General features: G+C 46.8%; 1 protein-coding gene across 1 annotated transcript in view; it reads right to left on the reverse strand.

Moving 5' to 3' along the window:
• LOC139404169 (atrial natriuretic peptide-converting enzyme-like) overlaps positions 1-22,040 on the reverse strand; it is a gene marked incomplete at its 3' end in the record, with an annotated part of 97,567 nt that overhangs the window by 57,908 nt on the left and 17,619 nt on the right. Inside the window, exon 4 of the mRNA XM_071147191.1 lies at positions 10,858-11,071. Within this exon, the coding sequence (XP_071003292.1) occupies positions 10,858-11,071 (214 nt within the window). The remainder of the gene's footprint in view (positions 1-10,857; positions 11,072-22,040) is intronic.

A 22,040-nucleotide genomic window follows, 5' to 3' on the forward strand; every position in this document is an offset into this window, starting at 1 on the left:
GGAGAGGGGTAATAATAATATGAAGGGAGAGGAGGAGAGGGGTTATAATAATATGAATGGAGAGGGGGGGAGGGGGGAGGGGTAATAATAATATGAATGGAGAGGGGGAGAGGGGTAATAATAATATGAATGGAGAGGAGGAGGGGGGGGAGGGGTAATAATAATATGAATGGAGAGGGGGAGAGGGGTAATAATTATATGAATGGAGAGGGGGAGAGGGGAAGAGGGGTAATAATAATATGAATGGAGAGGGGGAGAGGGGTAATAATAATATGAATGGAGAGGGGGAGAGGGGTAATAATAGTATGAATGGAGAGGGGGAGAGGGGTAATAATAATATGAATGGAGAGGAGGAGAGGGGTAATAATAATATGAATGGAGAGGGGGAGAGGAGGAGAGGGGTAATAATAATATGAATGGAGAGGGGGAGAGGGGTAATAATAATATGAATGGAGAGGGGGAGAGGGGTAATAATAATATGAATGGAGAGGGGGAGAGGGGTAATAATAATATGAATGGAGAGGGGGAGAGGGGTAATAATAATATGAATGGAGAGGGGGAGAGGGGTAGAGGGGTAATAATAATATGAATGGAGAGGGGGAGAGGGGTAATAATAATATGAATGGAGAGGGGAAGAGGGGTAATAATAATATGAATGGAGAGGGGGAGAGGGGTAATAATAATATGAATGGAGAGGGGGAGAGGGGTAATAATAATATGAATGGAGAGGGGGAGAGGGGTAATAATAATATGAAGGGAGAGGAGGAGAGGGGTTATAATAATATGAATGGAGAGGGGGAGAGGGGGGAGGGGTAATAATAATATGAATGGAGAGGGGGAGAGGGGTAATAATAATATGAATGGAGAGGGGGAGAGGGGAAGAGGGGTAATAATAATATGAATGGAGAGGGGGAGAGGGGTAATAATAATATGAATGGAGAGGGGGAGAGGGGTAATAATAGTATGAATGGAGAGGGGGAGAGGGGTAATAATAATATGAATGGAGAGGGGGAGAGGGGGAGAGGGGTAATAATAATATGAATGGAGAGGGGGAGAGGGGTAATAATAATATGAATGGAGAGGAGGAGAGGGGGAGAGGGGTAATAATAATATGAATGGAGAGGGGGAGAGGAGGAGAGGGGTAATAATAGTATGAATGGAGAGGGGGAGAGGGGTAATAATAATATGAATGGAGAGGGGGAGAGGGGGAGAGGGGTAATAATAATATGAATGGAGAGGGGGAGAGGAGGAGAGGGGTAATAATAGTATGAATGGAGAGGGGGAGAGGGGTAATAATAATATGAATGGAGAGGGGGAGAGGGGTAATAATAATATGAATGGAGAGGAGGAGAGGGGTAATAATAATATGAATGGAGAGGGGGAGAGGGGTAATAATAATATGAATGGAGAGGAGGAGAGGGGTAATAATAATATGAATGGAGAGGGGGAGAGGGGGGAGGGGTAATAATAATATGAATGGAGAGGGGGAGAGGGGTAATAATAATATGAATGGAGAGGGGGAGAGGGGTAATAATAATATGAATGGAGAGGGGGAGAGGAGGAGAGGGGTAATAATAATATGAATGGAGAGGGGGAGAGGGGTAATAATAATATGAATGGAGAGGGGGAGAGGAGGAGAGGGGTAATAATAATATGAATGGAGAGGGGGAGAGGGGGAGGGGTAATAATAATATGAATGGAGAGGAGGAGAGGGGTAATAATAATATGAATGGAGAGGAGGAGAGGGGTAATAATAATATGAATGGAGAGGAGGAGAGGGGTAATAATAATATGAATGGAGAGGAGGAGAGGGGTAATAATAATATGAATGGAGAGGAGGAGAGGGGTAATAATAATATGAATGGAGAGGGGGAGAGGGGTAATAATAATATGAATGGAGAGGGGGAGAGGGGTAATAATAATATGAATGGAGAGGGGGAGAGGGGTAATAATAATATGAATGGAGAGGGGGAGAGGGGTAATAATAATATGAATGGAGAGGAGGAGAGGGGTAATAATAATATGAATGGAGAGGGGGAGAGGGGGAGAGGGGTAATAATAATATGAATGGAGAGGGGGAGAGGGGTAATAATAATATGAATGGAGAGGAGGAGAGGGGTAATAATAATATGAATGGAGAGGGGGAGAGGGGTAATAATAATATGAATGGAGAGGGGGAGAGGGGTAATAATAATATGAATGGAGAGGGGGAGAGGGGTAATAATAATATGAATGGAGAGGGGGAGAGGAGGAGAGGGGTAATAATAGTATGAATGGAGAGGAGGAGAGGGGTAATAATAATATGAATGGAGAGGGGGAGAGGGGGAGAGGGGTAATAATAATATGAATGGAGAGGGGGAGAGGAGGAGAGGGGTAATAATAGTATGAATGGAGAGGGGGAGAGGGGTAATAATAATATGAATGGAGAGGGGGAGAGGGGTAATAATAATATGAATGGAGAGGGGGAGAGGGGTAATAATAATATGAATGGAGAGGGGGAGAGGGGTAATAATAATATGAATGGAGAGGGGGAGAGGGGTAATAATAATATGAATGGAGAGGGGGAGAGGGGGAGAGGGGTAATAATAATATGAAGGGAGAGGAGGAGAGGGGTTATAATAATATGAATGGAGAGGGGGAGAGGGGGGAGGGGTAATAATAATATGAATGGAGAGGGGGAGAGGGGTAATAATAATATGAATGGAGAGGAGGAGGGGGGGAGGGGTAATAATAATATGAATGGAGAGGGGGAGAGGGGTAATAATAATATGAATGGAGAGGGGGAGAGGGGAAGAGGGGTAATAATAATATGAATGGAGAGGGGGAGAGGGGTAATAATAATATGAATGGAGAGGGGGAGAGGGGTAATAATAATATGAATGGAGAGGGGGAGAGGGGTAATAATAATATGAATGGAGAGGGGGAGAGGGGTAATAATAATATGAATGGAGAGGGGGAGAGGGGTAATAATAATATGAATGGAGAGGGGGAGAGGGGTAATAATAATATGAATGGAGAGGGGGAGAGGGGTAATAATAATATGAATGGAGAGGGGGAGAGGGGTAATAATAATATGAATGGAGAGGGGGAGAGGGGTAATAATAATATGAATGGAGAGGGGGAGAGGGGTAATAATAATATGAATGGAGAGGGGGAGAGGGGTAATAATAATATGAATGGAGAGGGGGAGAGGGGTAATAATAATATGAATGGAGAGGAGGAGAGGGGTAATAATAATATGAATGGAGAGGGGGAGAGGGGTAATAATAATATGAATGGAGAGGGGGAGAGGGGTAATAATAATATGAATGGAGAGGAGGAGAGGGGTAATAATAATATGAATGGAGAGGGGGAGAGGGGGAGAGGGGTAATAATAATATGAATGGAGAGGGGGAGAGGGGGAGAGGGGTAATAATAATATGAATGGAGAGGGGGAGAGGAGGAGAGGGGTAATAATAATATGAATGGAGAGGGGGAGAGGGGGAGAGGGGTAATAATAATATGAATGGAGAGGGGGAGAGGGGTAATAATAATATGAATGGAGAGGGGGAGAGGGGTAATAATAATATGAATGGAGAGGAGGAGAGGGGTAATAATAATATGAATGGAGAGGGGGAGAGGGGGAGAGGGGTAATAATAATATGAATGGAGAGGGGGAGAGGGGGAGAGGGGTAATAATAATATGAATGGAGAGGGGGAGAGGAGGAGAGGGGTAATAATAATATGAATGGAGAGGAGGAGAGGGGTAATAATAATATGAATAGAGAGGGGGAGAGGGGTAATAATAATATGAATGGAGAGGGGGAGAGGGGTAATAATAATATGAATGGAGAGGAGGAGAGGGGGAGAGGGGTAATAATAATATGAATGGAGAGGAGGAGAGGGGGAGAGGGGTAATAATAATATGAATGGAGAGGGGGAGAGGGGTAATAATAATATGAATGGAGAGGAGGAGAGGGGTAATAATAATATGAATGGAGAGGGGGAGAGGGGGAGAGGGGTAATAATAATATGAATGGAGAGGGGGAGAGGGGGAGAGGGGTAATAATAATATGAATGGAGAGGGGGAGAGGAGGAGAGGGGTAATAATAATATGAATGGAGAGGGGGAGAGGGGTAATAATAATATGAATGGAGAGGAGGAGAGGGGTAATAATAATATGAATGGAGAGGGGGAGAGGGGGAGAGGGGTAATAATAATATGAATGGAGAGGGGGAGAGGGGAAGAGGGGTAATAATAATATGAATGGAGAGGGGGAGAGGGGTAATAATAATATGAATGGAGAGGGGGAGAGGGGTAATAATAGTATGAATGGAGAGGGGGAGAGGGGTAATAATAATATGACTGGAGAGGTGGAGAGGGGTAATAATAATATGAATGGAGAGGGGGAGAGGAGGAGAGGGGTAATAATAATATGAATGGAGAGGGGGAGAGGGGTAATAATAATATGAATGGAGAGGGGGAGAGGGGTAATAATAATATGAATGGAGAGGGGGAGAGGGGTAATAATAATATGAATGGAGAGGGGGAGAGGGGTAATAATAATATGAATGGAGAGGGGGAGAGGGGTAGAGGGGTAATAATAATATGAATGGAGAGGGGGAGAGGGGTAATAATAATATGAATGGAGAGGGGAAGAGGGGTAATAATAATATGAATGGAGAGGGGGAGAGGGGTAATAATAATATGAATGGAGAGGGGGAGAGGGGTAATAATAATATGAATGGAGAGGGGGAGAGGGGTAATAATAATATGAAGGGAGAGGAGGAGAGGGGTTATAATAATATGAATGGAGAGGGGGAGAGGGGGGAGGGGTAATAATAATATGAATGGAGAGGGGGAGAGGGGTAATAATAATATGAATGGAGAGGGGGAGAGGGGAAGAGGGGTAATAATAATATGAATGGAGAGGGGGAGAGGGGTAATAAAAATATGAATGGAGAGGGGGAGAGGGGTAATAATAGTATGAATGGAGAGGGGGAGAGGGGTAATAATAATATGAATGGAGAGGGGGAGAGGGGGAGAGGGGTAATAATAATATGAATGGAGAGGGGGAGAGGGGTAATAATAATATGAATGGAGAGGAGGAGAGGGGGAGAGGGGTAATAATAATATGAATGGAGAGGGGGAGAGGAGGAGAGGGGTAATAATAGTATGAATGGAGAGGGGGAGAGGGGTAATAATAATATGAATGGAGAGGGGGAGAGGGGGAGAGGGGTAATAATAATATGAATGGAGAGGGGGAGAGGAGGAGAGGGGTAATAATAGTATGAATGGAGAGGGGGAGAGGGGTAATAATAATATGAATGGAGAGGGGGAGAGGGGTAATAATAATATGAATGGAGAGGAGGAGAGGGGTAATAATAATATGAATGGAGAGGGGGAGAGGGGTAATAATAATATGAATGGAGAGGAGGAGAGGGGTAATAATAATATGAATGGAGAGGGGGAGAGGGGGGAGGGGTAATAATAATATGAATGGAGAGGGGGAGAGGGGTAATAATAATATGAATGGAGAGGGGGAGAGGGGTAATAATAATATGAATGGAGAGGGGGAGAGGAGGAGAGGGGTAATAATAATATGAATGGAGAGGGGGAGAGGGGTAATAATAATATGAATGGAGAGGGGGAGAGGAGGAGAGGGGTAATAATAATATGAATGGAGAGGGGGAGAGGGGGGAGGGGTAATAATAATATGAATGGAGAGGAGGAGAGGGGTAATAATAATATGAATGGAGAGGAGGAGAGGGGTAATAATAATATGAATGGAGAGGAGGAGAGGGGTAATAATAATATGAATGGAGAGGAGGAGAGGGGTAATAATAATATGAATGGAGAGGAGGAGAGGGGTAATAATAATATGAATGGAGAGGGGGAGAGGGGTAATAATAATATGAATGGAGAGGGGGAGAGGGGTAATAATAATATGAATGGAGAGGGGGAGAGGGGTAATAATAATATGAATGGAGAGGGGGAGAGGGGTAATAATAATATGAATGGAGAGGAGGAGAGGGGTAATAATAATATGAATGGAGAGGGGGAGAGGGGGAGAGGGGTAATAATAATATGAATGGAGAGGGGGAGAGGGGTAATAATAATATGAATGGAGAGGAGGAGAGGGGTAATAATAATATGAATGGAGAGGGGGAGAGGGGTAATAATAATATGAATGGAGAGGGGGAGAGGGGTAATAATAATATGAATGGAGAGGGGGAGAGGGGTAATAATAATATGAATGGAGAGGGGGAGAGGAGGAGAGGGGTAATAATAGTATGAATGGAGAGGAGGAGAGGGGTAATAATAATATGAATGGAGAGGGGGAGAGGGGGAGAGGGGTAATAATAATATGAATGGAGAGGGGGAGAGGAGGAGAGGGGTAATAATAGTATGAATGGAGAGGGGGAGAGGGGTAATAATAATATGAATGGAGAGGGGGAGAGGGGTAGAGGGGTAATAATAATATGAATGGAGAGGGGGAGAGGGGTAATAATAATATGAATGGAGAGGGGGAGAGGGGTAATAATAATATGAATGGAGAGGGGGAGAGGGGTAATAATAATATGAATGGAGAGGGGGAGAGGGGGAGAGGGGTAATAATAATATGAAGGGAGAGGAGGAGAGGGGTTATAATAATATGAATGGAGAGGGGGAGAGGGGGAGGGGTAATAATAATATGAATGGAGAGGGGGAGAGGGGTAATAATAATATGAATGGAGAGGAGGAGGGGGGGAGGGGTAATAATAATATGAATGGAGAGGGGGAGAGGGGTAATAATAATATGAATGGAGAGGGGGAGAGGGGTAATAATAATATGAATGGAGAGGGGGAGAGGGGTAATAATAATATGAATGGAGAGGGGGAGAGGGGTAATAATAATATGAATGGAGAGGGGGAGAGGGGTAATAATAATATGAATGGAGAGGGGGAGAGGGGTAATAATAATATGAATGGAGAGGGGGAGAGGGGTAATAATAATATGAATGGAGAGGGGGAGAGGGGTAATAATAATATGAATGGAGAGGGGGAGAGGGGTAATAATAATATGAATGGAGAGGGGGAGAGGGGTAATAATAATATGAATGGAGAGGGGGAGAGGGGTAATAATAATATGAATGGAGAGGGGGAGAGGGGTAATAATAATATGAATGGAGAGGAGGAGAGGGGTAATAATAATATGAATGGAGAGGGGGAGAGGGGTAATAATAATATGAATGGAGAGGGGGAGAGGGGTAATAATAATATGAATGGAGAGGAGGAGAGGGGTAATAATAATATGAATGGAGAGGGGGAGAGGGGGAGAGGGGTAATAATAATATGAATGGAGAGGGGGAGAGGGGGAGAGGGGTAATAATAATATGAATGGAGAGGGGGAGAGGAGGAGAGGGGTAATAATAATATGAATGGAGAGGGGGAGAGGGGGAGAGGGGTAATAATAATATGAATGGAGAGGGGGAGAGGGGTAATAATAATATGAATGGAGAGGGGGAGAGGGGTAATAATAATATGAATGGAGAGGAGGAGAGGGGTAATAATAATATGAATGGAGAGGGGGAGAGGGGGAGAGGGGTAATAATAATATGAATGGAGAGGGGGAGAGGAGGAGAGGGGTAATAATAATATGAATGGAGAGGAGGAGAGGGGTAATAATAATATGAATAGAGAGGGGGAGAGGGGTAATAATAATATGAATGGAGAGGGGGAGAGGGGTAATAATAATATGAATGGAGAGGAGGAGAGGGGGAGAGGGGTAATAATAATATGAATGGAGAGGAGGAGAGGGGGAGAGGGGTAATAATAATATGAATGGAGAGGGGGAGAGGGGTAATAATAATATGAATGGAGAGGAGGAGAGGGGTAATAATAATATGAATGGAGAGGGGAGAGGGGGAGAGGGGTAATAATAATATGAATGGAGAGGGGGAGAGGGGGAGAGGGGTAATAATAATATGAATGGAGAGGGGGAGAGGAGGAGAGGGGTAATAATAATATGAATGGAGAGGAGGAGAGGGGTAATAATAATATGAATGGAGAGGGGGAGAGGGGTAATAATAATATGAATGGAGAGGGGGAGAGGGGTAATAATAATATGAATGAGAGGGGGAGAGGAGGAGAGGGGTAATAATAATATGAATGGAGAGGAGGAGAGGGGTAATAATAATATGAATGGAGAGGGGGAGAGGGGTAGAGGGGTAATAATAATATGAATGGAGAGGAGGAGAGGGGTAATAATAATATGAATGGAGAGGGGGAGAGGGGTAATAATAATATGAATGGAGAGGGGGAGAGGGGTAATAATAATATGAATGAGAGGGGGAGAGGAGGAGAGGGGTAATAATAATATGAATGGAGAGGAGGAGAGGGGTAATAATAATATGAATGGAGAGGAGGAGAGGGGTAATAATAATATGAATGGAGAGGGGGAGAGGGGTAATAATAATATGAATGGAGAGGGGGAGAGGGGTAATAATAATATGAATGGAGAGGGGGAGAGGGGTAATAATAATATGAATGAGAGGGGGAGAGGAGGAGAGGGGTAATAATAATATGAATGGAGAGGGGGAGAGGGGGAGAGGGGTAATAATAATATGAATGGAGAGGAGGAGAGGGGGAGAGGGGTAATAATAATATGAATGGAGAGGGGGAGAGGGGTAATAATAATATGAATGGAGAGGGGGAGAGGGGTAATAATAATATGAATGGAGAGGAGGAGAGGGGTAATAATAATATGAATGAATGGAGGGGGAGAGGGGGAGAGGGGTAATAATAATATGAATGGAGAGGAGGAGAGGGGTAATAATAATATGAATGGAGAGGGGGAGAGGAGGAGAGGGGTAATAATAATATGAATGGAGAGGGGGAGAGGGGTAATAATAATATGAATGGAGAGGGGGAGAGGGGTAATAATAATATGAATGGAGAGGGGGAGAGGGGTAATAATAATATGAATGGAGAGGGGGAGAGGGGTAATAATAATATGAATGGAGAGGGGGAGAGGGGTAATAATAATATGAATGGAGAGGAGGAGAGGGGTAATAATAATATGAATGGAGAGGGGGAGAGGGGTAGAGGGGTAATAATAATATGAATGGAGAGGGGGAGAGGGGTAATAATAATATGAATGGAGAGGAGGAGAGGGGTAATAATAATATGAATGGAGAGGAGGAGAGGGGTAATAATAATATGAATGGAGAGGAGGAGAGGGGGAGAGGGGTAATAATAATATGAATGGAGAGGGGGAGAGGGGTAATAATAATATGAATGGAGAGGAGGAGAGGGGTAATAATAATATGAATGGAGAGGAGGAGAGGGGTAATAATAATATGAATGGAGAGGAGGAGAGGGGTAATAATAATATGAATGGAGAGGAGGAGAGGGGTAATAATAATATGAATGGAGAGGAGGAGAGGGGTAATAATAATATGAATGGAGAGGAGGAGAGGGGTAATAATAATATGAATGGAGAGGGGGAGAGGGGTAATAATAATATGAATGGAGAGGGGGAGAGGGGAGAGGGGTAATAATAATATGAAGGTGATATGGAGGAGAGGGGTAATAATAATATGAATGGAGAGGGGGAGAGGGGTAATAATAATATGAATGGAGAGGAGGAGAGGGGTAATAATAATATGAATGGAGAGGAGGAGAGGGGGAGAGGGGTAATAATAATATGAATGGAGAGGAGGAGAGGGGGAGAGGGGTAATAATAATATGAATGGAGAGGAGGAGAGGGGTAATAATAATATGAATGGAGAGGGGGAGAGGGGTAATAATAATATGAATGGAGAGGGGGAGAGGGGTAATAATAATATGAATGGAGAGGGGGAGAGGGGGAGAGGGGTAATAATAATATGAATGGAGAGGAGGAGAGGGGTAATAATAATATGAATGGAGAGGGGGAGAGGGGTAATAATAATATGAATGGAGAGGAGGAGAGGGGTAATAATAATATGAATGGAGAGGGGGAGAGGGGGAGAGGGGTAATAATAATATGAATGGAGAGGGGGAGAGGGGTAATAATAATATGAATGGAGAGGGGGAGAGGGGTAATAATAATATGAATGGTGATATGGAGGAGAGGGGTAATAATAATATGAATGGAGAGGGGGAGAGGGGGAGAGGGGTAATAATAATATGAATGGAGAGGAGGAGAGGGGTAATAATAATATGAATGGAGAGGGGGAGAGGGGGGAGGGGTAATAATAATATGAATGGAGAGGGGGAGAGGTGTAATAATAATATGAATGGAGAGGGGGAGAGGGGGAGAGGGGTAATAATAATATGAATGGAGAGGGGGAGAGGGGTAATAATAATATGAATGGAGAGGGGGAGAGGGGTAATAATAATATGAATGGAGAGGGGGAGAGGGGTAATAATAATATGAATGGTGATATGGAGGAGAGGGGTAATAATAATATGAATGGAGAGGGGGAGAGGGGGAGAGGGGTAATAATAATATGAATGGAGAGGAGGAGAGGGGTAATAATAATATGAATGGAGAGGGGGAGAGGGGGGAGGGGTAATAATAATATGAATGGAGAGGGGGAGAGGTGTAATAATAATATGAATGGAGAGGGGGAGAGGGGGAGAGGGGTAATAATAATATGAATGGAGAGGAGGAGAGGGGTAATAATAATATGAATGGAGAGGGGGAGAGGGGGAGAGGGGTAATAATAATATGAATGGAGAGGGGGAGAGGGGTAATAATAATATGAATGGAGAGGGGGAGAGGGGTAATAATAATATGAATGGAGAGGGGGAGAGGGGTAATAATAATATGAATGGAGAGGGGGAGAGGGGTAATAAATAGTAATTTAGGAGAAGTAACAGCACTGTACCAACACACACACACTCCCCTACCTGGGTTGTCCGTGGCGTGGAGTGATGCATTCTGGTAGAGCAAGCGTGCAGCCGAACAGCATGATGTGTCTGTAGCAGCCGAGCCGGTGTAAATAGGAAAAGAACTTGAGAAACATGTCAACCTCCGAGGCCCTCACCACCGCTAGCCCTGGTGACTGAGACGTCTGGTTATAGGGAAGCATGGTGCACTGGGCTTCTGAGATCAGGACACAGTCTGTAGGGGGGAGAGAGAGGGGGAGAGAGAGACATGGGGAGAGAGAGGAGAGAGAGACATGGGGAGAGAGAGGAAAGAGAGACATGGGGAGAGAGACATGGGGAGAGAGAGACATGGGGAGAGAGAGGAGAGGGGGGAGAGAGAGGAGAGAGAGACATGGGGAGAGAGACATGGGGAGAGAGAGGAGAGAGAGACATGGGGAGAGAGACATGGGGAGAGAGAGACATGGGGAGAGAGACATGGGGAGAGAGAGAAGAGAGAGACATGGGGAGAGAGACATGGGGAGAGAGAGGCGAGAGAGACATGGGGAGAGAGACATGGGGAGAGAGAGACATGGGGAGAGAGAGGAGAGGGGGGAGAGAGGAGAGGGGGAGAGAGAGAGGGGGGAGAGAGAGACATGGGGAGAGAGAGACATGGGGAGAGAGAGGAGAGAGAGACATGGGGAAAGAGAGACATGGGGAGAGAGAGGGGGGAGAGAGGAGAGAGAGACATGGGGAGAGAGAGGAGAGAGAGACATGGGGAGAGAGAGGGGGGAGAGAGAGACATGGGGAGAGAGAGGGGAGAGAGAGACATGGGGAGAGAGAGGGGGAGAGAGACATGGGGAGAGAGAGGGGGAGAGAGAGACATGGGGAGAGAGAGGAGAGAGAGACATGGGGAGAGAGAGACATGGGGAGAGAGAGGAGAGAGAGACATGGGGAGAGAGAGGAGAGAGAGACATGGGGAGAGAGAGGAGAGAGAGACATGGGGAGAGAGAGAAAGAGGGGGAGAGAGACATGGGGGAGAGAGGGGGGAGAGAGAGACATGGGGAGAGAGAGGGGGAGAGAGAGACATGGGGAGAGAGAGGGGGGAGAGAGACATGGGGAGAGAGAGGGGGAGAGAGAGACATGGGGAGAGAGAGGAGAGAGAGACATGGGGAGAGAGAGGGGGGAGAGAGAGACATGGGGAGAGAGAGGGCGGAGAGAGACATGGGGAGAGAGAGGGGGAGAGAGAGACATGGGGAGAGAGAGGAGAGAGAGACATGGGGAGAGAGAGACATGGGGAGAGAGAGGAGAGAGAGACATGGGGAGAGAGAGGAGAGAGAGACATGGGGAGAGAGAGGAGAGAGAGAGAAAGAGGGGGAGAGAGACATGGGGAGAGAGAGGGGGGAGAGAGAGACATGGGGAGAGAGAGGGGGAGAGAGAGACATGGGGAGAGAGAGGAGAGAGAGAAAGGGGTAGAGAGAGAAAGGGGTAGAGAGAGAGAGAGAGAGAGGGGGGAGAGAGAGAGAGGGGGGAGAGAAAAAGGGGGGGAAAGAGGGGGAGAGAAATGTTAGAGCATAATAATGATAATTGATAACCGTTGATAATAACCGGTCATTTATCAGATGTTTAGACCCAAAGAGACTTCCAGTCATGTAGTATGGGAGGCTATGTGCTCACTGCCCAGTCATGTAGTATGGGAGGCTATGTGCTCACTGCCCAGTCATGTAGTATGGGAGGCTATGTGCTCACTGCCCAGTCATGTAGTATGGGAGGCTATGTGCTCACTGCCCAGTCATGTAGTTTGGGAGGCTATGTGCTCACTGCCCAGTCATGTAGTTTGGGAGGCTATGTGCTCACTGCCCAGTCATGTAGTTTGGGAGGCTATGTGCTCACTGCCCAGTCATGTAGTTTGGGAGGCTATGTGCTCACTGCCCAGTCATGTAGTTTGGGAGGCTATGTGCTCACTGCCCAGTCATGTACTATGGGAGGCTATGTGCTCACTGCCCAGTCATGTAGTATGGGAGGCTATGTGCTCACTGCCCAGTCATGTACTATGGGAGGCTATGTGCTCACTGCCCAGTCATGTACTATGGGAGGCTATGTGCTCACTGCCCAGTCATGTAGTATGGGAGGCTATGTGCTCACTGCCCAGTCATGTACTATGGGAGGCTATGTGCTCACTGCCCAGTCATGTACTATGGGAGGCTATGTGCTCACTGCCCAGTCATGTAGTTTGGGAGGCTATGTGCTCACTGCCCAGTCATGTACTATGGGAGGCTATGTGCTCACTGCCCAGTCATGTAGTTTGGGAGGCTATGTGCTCACTGCCCAGTCATGTACTATGGGAGGCTATGTGCTCACTGCCCAGTCATGTACTATGGGAGGCTATGTGCTCACTGCCCAGTCATGTACTATGGGAGGCTATGTGCTCACTGCCCAGTCATGTACTATGGGAGGCTATGTGCTCACTGCCCAGTCATGTAGTTTGGGAGGCTATGTGCTCACTGCCCAGTCATGTAGTTTGGGAGGCTATGTGCTCACTGCCCAGTCATGTACTATGGGAGGCTATGTGCTCACTGCCCAGTCATGTAGTTTGGGAGGCTATGTGCTCACTGCCCAGTCATGTAGTTTGGGAGGCTATGTGCTCACTGCCCAGTCATGTACTATGGGAGGCTATGTGCTCACTGCCCAGTCATGTACTATGGGAGGCTATGTGCTCACTGCCCAGTCATGTAGTTTGGGAGGCTATGTGCTCACTGCCCAGTCATGTAGTTTGGGAGGCTATGTGCTCACTGCCCAGTCATGTATTATGGGAGGCTATGTGCTCACTGCCCAGTCATGTAGTTTGGGAGGCTATGTGCTCACTGCCCAGTCATGTATTATGGGAGGCTATGTGCTCACTGCCCAGTCATGTAGTTTGGGAGGCTATGTGCTCACTGCCCAGTCATGTAGTTTGGGAGGCTATGTGCTCACTGCCCAGTCATGTATTATGGGAGGCTATGTGCTCACTGCCCAGTCATGTACTATGGGAGGCTATGTGCTCACTGCCCACAAAATGAGGTGGAAACTGAGCTGCACTTCCTAACCTCCTGCCCAATGTATGACCATATCAGAGAGACATATTTCCCTCAGATTACACAGATCCATAAAGAATTCGAAAACAAACCCAATTCTGATAAACTCCCATATCTACTGGGTGAAATACCACAGTGTTCCATCACAGCAGCAAGATTTGTGACCTGTTGCCACGAGAAAAGGTCAACCAGTGAAGAACAAACACCACTGTAAATACAACCCATATTTATGTTGATTTATTTTCCCTTTCGTACTTTAACTATTTGCACATCGTTACAACACTGTATATAGACATAATATGACTTGAAATGTCTTTATTGTTGTGGAACTTCTGTGAGTGTAATGTTTACTGTTCATTTTTATTGTTTATTTCACTTTTGTATATTATCTACTTCACTTGCTTTGGCAATATTAACATGTGTTTCCCATAACAATAAAACCCCTTGAATTGAATTGAGAGACAGAGAGAGAGAGAGGCAGAGAGAGACACGAAGAGAGACAGATAGAGAGAGATGGAGAGAGACAGAGGTAGATAGAGAGAGGGAGAGAGACAGAGAGAGACACAAAGAGAGACCTATAGAGAGGTAGATAGAGAGAGACAGAAAGAGAGAGAGAGATAGAGAGAGACAGAGAGAGAGACACAAAGAGAGACAGAGAGAGGTAGATAGAGAGAGATGGAGAGAGACAGAGAGAGACAGAAAGAGAGGTAGATAGAGAGAGATGGAGAGAGACACGAAGAGAGACAGATAGAGCGGTAGAGAGAGAGAGAAAGAGAGAGACAGAGAGAGAGACAGAGAGAGACAGAGAGAGAGACAGAAAGAGAGACAGAAAGAGAGACAGAAAGAGAGAGATGGAGAGAGACACGAAGAGAGACAGATAGAGAGACAGATAGAGAGGTAGACAGAGAGAGACAGAGAGAGACAGAGAGAGACAGAGAGAGACAGAGAGAGAGAGTAATTGAAGTCCTCTGCTTTTGGAGTAAAGAGCAGAAATGCAGACTTCCTGAAAGAAATTGATGATGTTGATATTGTAGTACTACAGGAAACATGGTGCAGAGGTGATGTTTCCACTGGCTGTCCACTAGGTTATAGGGAGATAATCCTACCATGCACCAAATTAAAAGGAATCAGACAGGGCAGAGACTCAGGACAGGGCAGAGACTCGGGACAGGGCAGAGGCTCAGGGCAGGGCAGAGGTTCAGGGCAGGGCAGGGCAGAGGCTCGGGACAGGGCGGAGACTCGGGACAGGGCGGAGACTCGGGACAGGGCGGAGACTCGGGACAGGGCGGAGACTCGGGACAGGGCGGAGACTCGGGACAGGAAGGAGACTCGGGACAGGAAGGAGACTCGGGACAGGAAGGAGACTCGGGACAGGAAGGAGACTCGGGACAGGAAGGAGACTCGGGACAGGAAGGAGACTCGGGACAGGAAGGAGACTCGGGACAGGAAGGAGACTCGGGACAGGAAGGAGACTCGGGACAGGAAGGAGACTCGGGACAGGAAGGAGACTCGGGACAGGAAGGAGACTCAGGACAGGAAGGAGACTCAGGACAGGAAGGAGACTCAGGACAGGAAGGAGACTCAGGGGGAATGCTAATATGGTATAAATCTGAACTAATCAATTCAATCGAATTGATCAAAACAGGAGAATTCTTTACATGGTTAAAAATCAACAAGGAGGCTATCTTAACAGATTAAAACGTCTTCCTCTGTGCCACATACATTCCCCCTCAGAGTCACCCTACTTCAATGAAGAGAGTTTCTCCATTTCCTCCACATACATTCCCCCCTCAGAGTCACCCTACTTCAATGAGGAGAGTTTCTCCATTCTAGAGGGGGAAATTAGTCACTTTCAGGCCCAAGGCAACGTCCTGGTCTGCTAGAACAGCAGAAGAACCAGACACTGTTAACAGTCATGGGGATAAACACCTACCAGGAAGCAACAACCTTTCCCTCCCCACATACAGACAGGAAGCAACAACCTTTCCCTCCCCACATACAGACAGGAAGCAACAACCTTTCCCTCCCCACATACAGACAGGAAGCAGCAACCTTTCCCTCCCCACATACAGACAGGAAGCAGCAACCTTTCCCTCCCCACATACCCCCCAGAAACAACTATGACAAAGTGAAAAACTCAAATGGAGCACTGCTCCTGAAGCTCTGTGGAACACTGGGTCTGTACATAGTCAATGGTAGGCTGAAAGGGGACTCTTCTGGTAGGTCCACCTTCAGCTCTTCCCTTGGCAGCAGCACTGTAGACTACTTCCTCACCGACCTAAACCCAGAGTCTCTCAGAGCCTTCACAGTCAGCCCACTAACACCTCTCTCAGAGCCTTCACAGTCAGCCCATTGACACCTCTCTCAGAGCCTTCACAGTCAGCGCACTAACACCTCTCTCAGAGCCTTCACAGTCAGCCAACTGACCTCTCTCAGAGCCTTCACATTCAGCCCACTGACACCTCTCTGAGCCTTCACAGTCAGCCCACTGACACCTCTCTCAGAGCCTTCACAGTCAGCCAACTGACACCTCTCTCAGAGCCTTCACAGTCAGCCCACTAACACCTCTCTCAGAGCCTTCACAGTCAGCCCACTGACACCTCTCTCAGAGCCTTCACAGTCAGCCCACTGACACCTCTCTCAGAGCCTTCACAGTCAGCCCACTAACACCTCTCTGAGCCTTCACAGTCAGCCCACTGACACCTCTCTCAGAGCCTTCACAGTCAGCCCACTGACACCTCTCTGAGCCTTCAGTCAGCCCACTGACACCTCTCTGAGCCTTCAGTCAGCCCACTGACACCTCTCTCAGAGCCTTCACAGTCAGCGCACTAACACCTCTCTCAGAGCCTTCACAGTCAGCCCACTGACACCTCTCTCAGAGCCTTCACAGTCAGCCAACTGACACCTCTCTCAGAGCCTTCACAGTCAGCCCACTAACACCTCTCTCAGAGCCTTCACAGTCAGCCCACTGACACCTCTCTCAGAGCCTTCACAGAGAGAATAGAAAGAGAATAGAGAATGAAAAATGGTTTGATAATGATTGGAGAAATCTAAGGAAGTCATTGAGGTACACACTACTGTTCAAAAGTTTGGGGTCACTTAGAAATTTCCATGTTCTTGAAAGAAAATATATATTTTTTGTCCATTAAAATAATTGATCAGAAATACAGTGTCGACATTGTTAATGTTGTAAATGACTATTGTAGCTGGAAACGGCTGATTTCTAATGGAATATCTACATAGGCGTACAGAGGTCCATTATCAGCAACCATCACTCCTGTGTTCCAATGTCACGTTGTGTTAGCTAATCCAAGTTTATCATTTTAAAAGGCTAATTGATCATTAAAAAAACTTTTTGCAATTATGTTAGCACAGCTGAAAACTGTTGTCCTGATTAAAGAAGCAATAAAACTGGCCTTCTTTAGACTAGTTGAGTATCTGGAGCATCAGTATTTGTGGGTTCGATAACAGGCTCAAAATGGCTAGAAACAAAGCACTTTCTTCTGAAACCCGTCAGTATATTCTTGTTCTGAGAAATGAAGGCTATTCCATGTGAGTAACTGCCAAGAAACTGAAGATCTCGTACAACGCTGTGTACTACTCCCTTCACAGAACAGCGCAAACTGTCTCTAACCAGAATAGAAAGAGGAGTGGGAGGCCCCGGTGCACAGTTGAGCAAGAGGACAAGTACATTAGAGTGTCTAGTTTGAGAAACAGATGCCTCACAAGTCCTCAACTGGCAGCTTCATTAAATAGTACCCACAAAACACCAGTCAGTGAAGAGGTGACTCTGGGATGCTGACCTTCTAGTCAGAGATCCTCTGTCCAGTCTCAACGTCAACAGTGAAGAGGCGACTCCGGGATGCTGGCCTTCTAGGCAGAGTCCCTCTGTCCAGTCTCAACGTCAACAGTGAAGAGACGACTCCGGGATGGCTGACCATCTATATCGAGTTCCTCTGTCCAGTGTCTGTGTTATTTTGCCATCTTAATCTTTTCTTTTTATTGGCCAGTTATATGATATGGCTTTTTCTTTGCAACTCTACATAAGGTTCTGACCACCATGTGACTGATATAAAACTGAGGAAAAAACTGACTAGGTACAGACTCAGAGAGGACAGTCTGGCTATAGAGACCGGTCATCACAGACCAACCTGGCTGCCCAGAGAGGACAGTCTGGCTATAGAGACCGGTCGTCACAGACAAACCTGGCTGCCCAGAGAGGACAGGCTGGCTATAGAGACCGGTCGTCACAGACCAACCTGGCTGCCCAGAGAGGACAGGCTGGCTACAGAGACCGGTCGTCACAGACAAACCTGGCTGACAGAGAGGACAGTCTGGCTATAGAGACCGGTCGTCACAGACAAACCTGGCTGCCCAGAGAGGACAGTCTGGCTATAGAGACCGGTCGTCACAGACAAACCTGGCTGCCCAGAGAGGACAGTCTGGCTATAGAGACCGGTCATCACAGACCAACCTGGCTGCCCAGAGAGGACAGTCTGGCTATAGAGACCGGTCGTCACAGACCAACCTGGCTGCCCAGAGAGGACAGTCTGGCTATAGAGACCGGTCGTCACAGACCAACCTGGCTGCCCAGAGAGGACAGTCTGGCTATAGAGACCGGTCGTCACAGACCAACCTGGCTGCCCAGAGAGGACAGTCTGGCTATAGAGACTGGTCGTCACAGACAAACCTGGCTGCCCAGAGAGGACAGTCTGGCTATAGAGACCGGTCATCACAGACCAACCTGGCTGCCCAGAGAGGACAGGCTGGCTATAGAGACCGGTCATCACAGACAAACCTGGCTGCCCAGAGAGGACAGGCTGGCTATAGACACCGGTCGTCACAGACCAACCTGGCTGCCCAGAGATCTACTACCAGGTCATGTGTCTTCTCAGTCATGTTGACACTGGTCTACTACCAGGTCATGTGTCTTCTCAGTCATGCTGACACTGGTCTACTACCAGGTCATGTGTCTTCTCAGTCATGTTGACACTGGTCTACTACCAGGTCATGTGTCTTCTCAGTCATGTTGACACTGGTCTACTACCAGGTCATGTGTCTTCTCAGTCATGCTGACACTGGTCTACTACCAGGTCATGTGTCTTCTCAGTCATGTTGACACTGGTCTACTACCAGGTCATGTGTCTTCTCAGTCATGTTGACACTGGTCTACTACCAGGTCATGTGTCTTCTCAGTCATGTTGACACCGGTCTACTACCAGGTCATGTGTCTTCTCAGTCATGCTGACACTGGTCTACTACCAGGTCATGTGTCTTCTCAGTCATGTTGACACTGGTCTACTACCAGGTCATGTGTCTTCTCAGTCATGTTGACACTGGTCTACTACCAGGTCATGTGTCTTCTCAGTCATGCTGACACTGGTCTACTACCAGGTCATGTGTCTTCTCAGTCATGCTGACACTGGTCTACTACCAGGTCATGTGTCTTCTCAGTCATGTTGACACTGGTCTACTACCAGGTCATGTGTCTTCTCAGTCATGTTGACACTGGTCTACTACCAGGTCATGTGTCTTCTCAGTCATGTTGACACTGGTCTACTACCAGGTCATGTGTCTTCTCAGTCATGTTGACACTGGTCTACTACCAGGTCATGTGTCTTCTCAGTCATGTTGACACTGGTCTACTACCAGGTCATGTGTCTTCTCAGTCATGTTGACACTGGTCTACTACCAGGTCATGTGTCTTCTCAGTCATGCTGACACTGGTCTACTACCAGGTCATGTGTCTTCTCAGTCATGTTGACACTGGTCTACTACCAGGTCATGTGTCTTCTCAGTCATGTTGACACTGGTCTACTACCAGGTCATGTGTCTTCTCAGTCATGTTGACACTGGTCTACTACCAGGTCATGTGTCTTCTCAGTCATGTTGACACTGGTCTACTACCAGGTCATGTGTCTTCTCAGTCATGTTGACACTGGTCTACTACCAGGTCATGTGTCTTCTCAGTCATGCTGACACTGGTCTACTACCAGGTCATGTGTCTTCTCAGTCATGCTGACACTGGTCTACTACCAGGTCATGTGTCTTCTCAGTCATGTTGACACTGGTCTACTACCAGGTCATGTGTCTTCTCAGTCATGTTGACACTGGTCTACTACCAGGTCATGTGTCTTCTCAGTCATGTTGACACTGGTCTACTACCAGGTCATGTGTCTTCTCAGTCATGTTGACACTGGTCTACTACCAGGTCATGTGTCTTCTCAGTCATGTTGACACTGGTCTACTACCAGGTCATGTGTCTTCTCAGTCATGTTGACACTGGTCTACTACCAGGTCATGTGTCTTCTCAGTCATGTTGACACTGGTCTACTACCAGGTCATGTGTCTTCTCAGTCATGCTGACACTGGTCTACTACCAGGTCATGTGTCTTCTCAGTCATGCTGACACTGGTCTACTACCAGGTCATGTGTCTTCTCAGTCATGTTGACACTGGTCTACTACCAGGTCATGTGTCTTCTCAGTCATGTTGACACTGGTCTACTACCAGGTCATGTGTCTTCTCAGTCATGCTGACACTGGTCTACTACCAGGTCATGTGTCTTCTCAGTCATGTTGACACTGGTCTACTACCAGGTCATGTGTCTTCTCAGTCATGTTGACACTGGTCTACTACCAGGTCATGTGTCTTCTCAGTCATGTTGACACTGGTCTACTACCAGGTCATGTGTCTTCTCAGTCATGTTGACACTGGTCTACTACCAGGTCATGTGTCTTCTCAGTCATGTTGACACTGGTCTACTACCAGGTCATGTGTCTTCTCAGTCATGTTGACACTGGTCTACTACCAGGTCATGTGTCTTCTCAGTCATGCTGACACTGGTCTACTACCAGGTCATGTGTCTTCTCAGTCATGCTGACACTGGTCTACTACCAGGTCATGTGTCTTCTCAGTCATGTTGACACTGGTCTACTACCAGGTCATGTGTCTTCTCAGTCATGTTGACACTGGTCTACTACCAGGTCATGTGTCTTCTCAGTCATGCTGACACTGGTCTACTACCAGGTCATGTGTCTTCTCAGTCATGCTGACACTGGTCTACTACCAGGTCATGTGTCTTCTCAGTCATGTTGACACTGGTCTACTACCAGGTCATGTGTCTTCTCAGTCATGTTGACACTGGTCTACTACCAGGTCATGTGTCTTCTCAGTCATGTTGACACTGGTCTACTACCAGGTCATGTGTCTTCTCAGTCATGTTGACACTGGTCTACTACCAGGTCATGTGTCTTCTCAGTCATGTTGACACTGGTCTACTACCAGGTCATGTGTCTTCTCAGTCATGTTGACACTGGTCTACTACCAGGTCATGTGTCTTCTCAGTCATGTTGACACTGGTCTACTACCAGGTCATGTGTCTTCTCAGTCATGTTGACACTGGTCTACTACCAGGTCATATATCTCAGTCATGTTGACACTGGTCTACTACCAGGTCATATATCTCAGTCATGTTGACACTGGTCTACTACCAGGTCATGTGTCTTCTCAGTCATGCTGACACTGGTCTACTACCAGGTCATGTGTCTTCTCAGTCATGTTGACACTGGTCTACTACCAGGTCATGTGTCTTCTCAGTCATGTTGACACTGGTCTACTACCAGGTCATGTGTCTTCTCAGTCATGCTGACACTGGTCTACTACCAGGTCATGTGTCTTCTCAGTCATGCTGACACTGGTCTACTACCAGGTCATGTGTCTTCTCAGTCATGTTGACACTGGTCTACTACCAGGTCATGTGTCTTCTCAGTCATGTTGACACTGGTCTACTACCAGGTCATGTGTCTTCTCAGTCATGTTGACACTGGTCTACTACCAGGTCATGTGTCTTCTCAGTCATGTTGACACTGGTCTACTACCAGGTCATGTGTCTTCTCAGTCATGTTGACACTGGTCTACTACCAGGTCATGTGTCTTCTCAGTCATGTTGACACTGGTCTACTACCAGGTCATGTGTCTTCTCAGTCATGTTGACACTGGTCTACTACCAGGTCATGTGTCTTCTCAGTCATGCTGACACTGGTCTACTACCAGGTCATGTGTCTTCTCAGTCATGCTGACACTGGTCTACTACCAGGTCATGTGTCTTCTCAGTCATGTTGACACTGGTCTACTACCAGGTCATGTGTCTTCT

This window comes from Oncorhynchus clarkii, unplaced genomic scaffold (assembly GCF_045791955.1).
Source record: "Oncorhynchus clarkii lewisi isolate Uvic-CL-2024 unplaced genomic scaffold, UVic_Ocla_1.0 unplaced_contig_5411_pilon_pilon, whole genome shotgun sequence".
Taxonomy (NCBI): domain Eukaryota; kingdom Metazoa; phylum Chordata; class Actinopteri; order Salmoniformes; family Salmonidae; genus Oncorhynchus; species Oncorhynchus clarkii.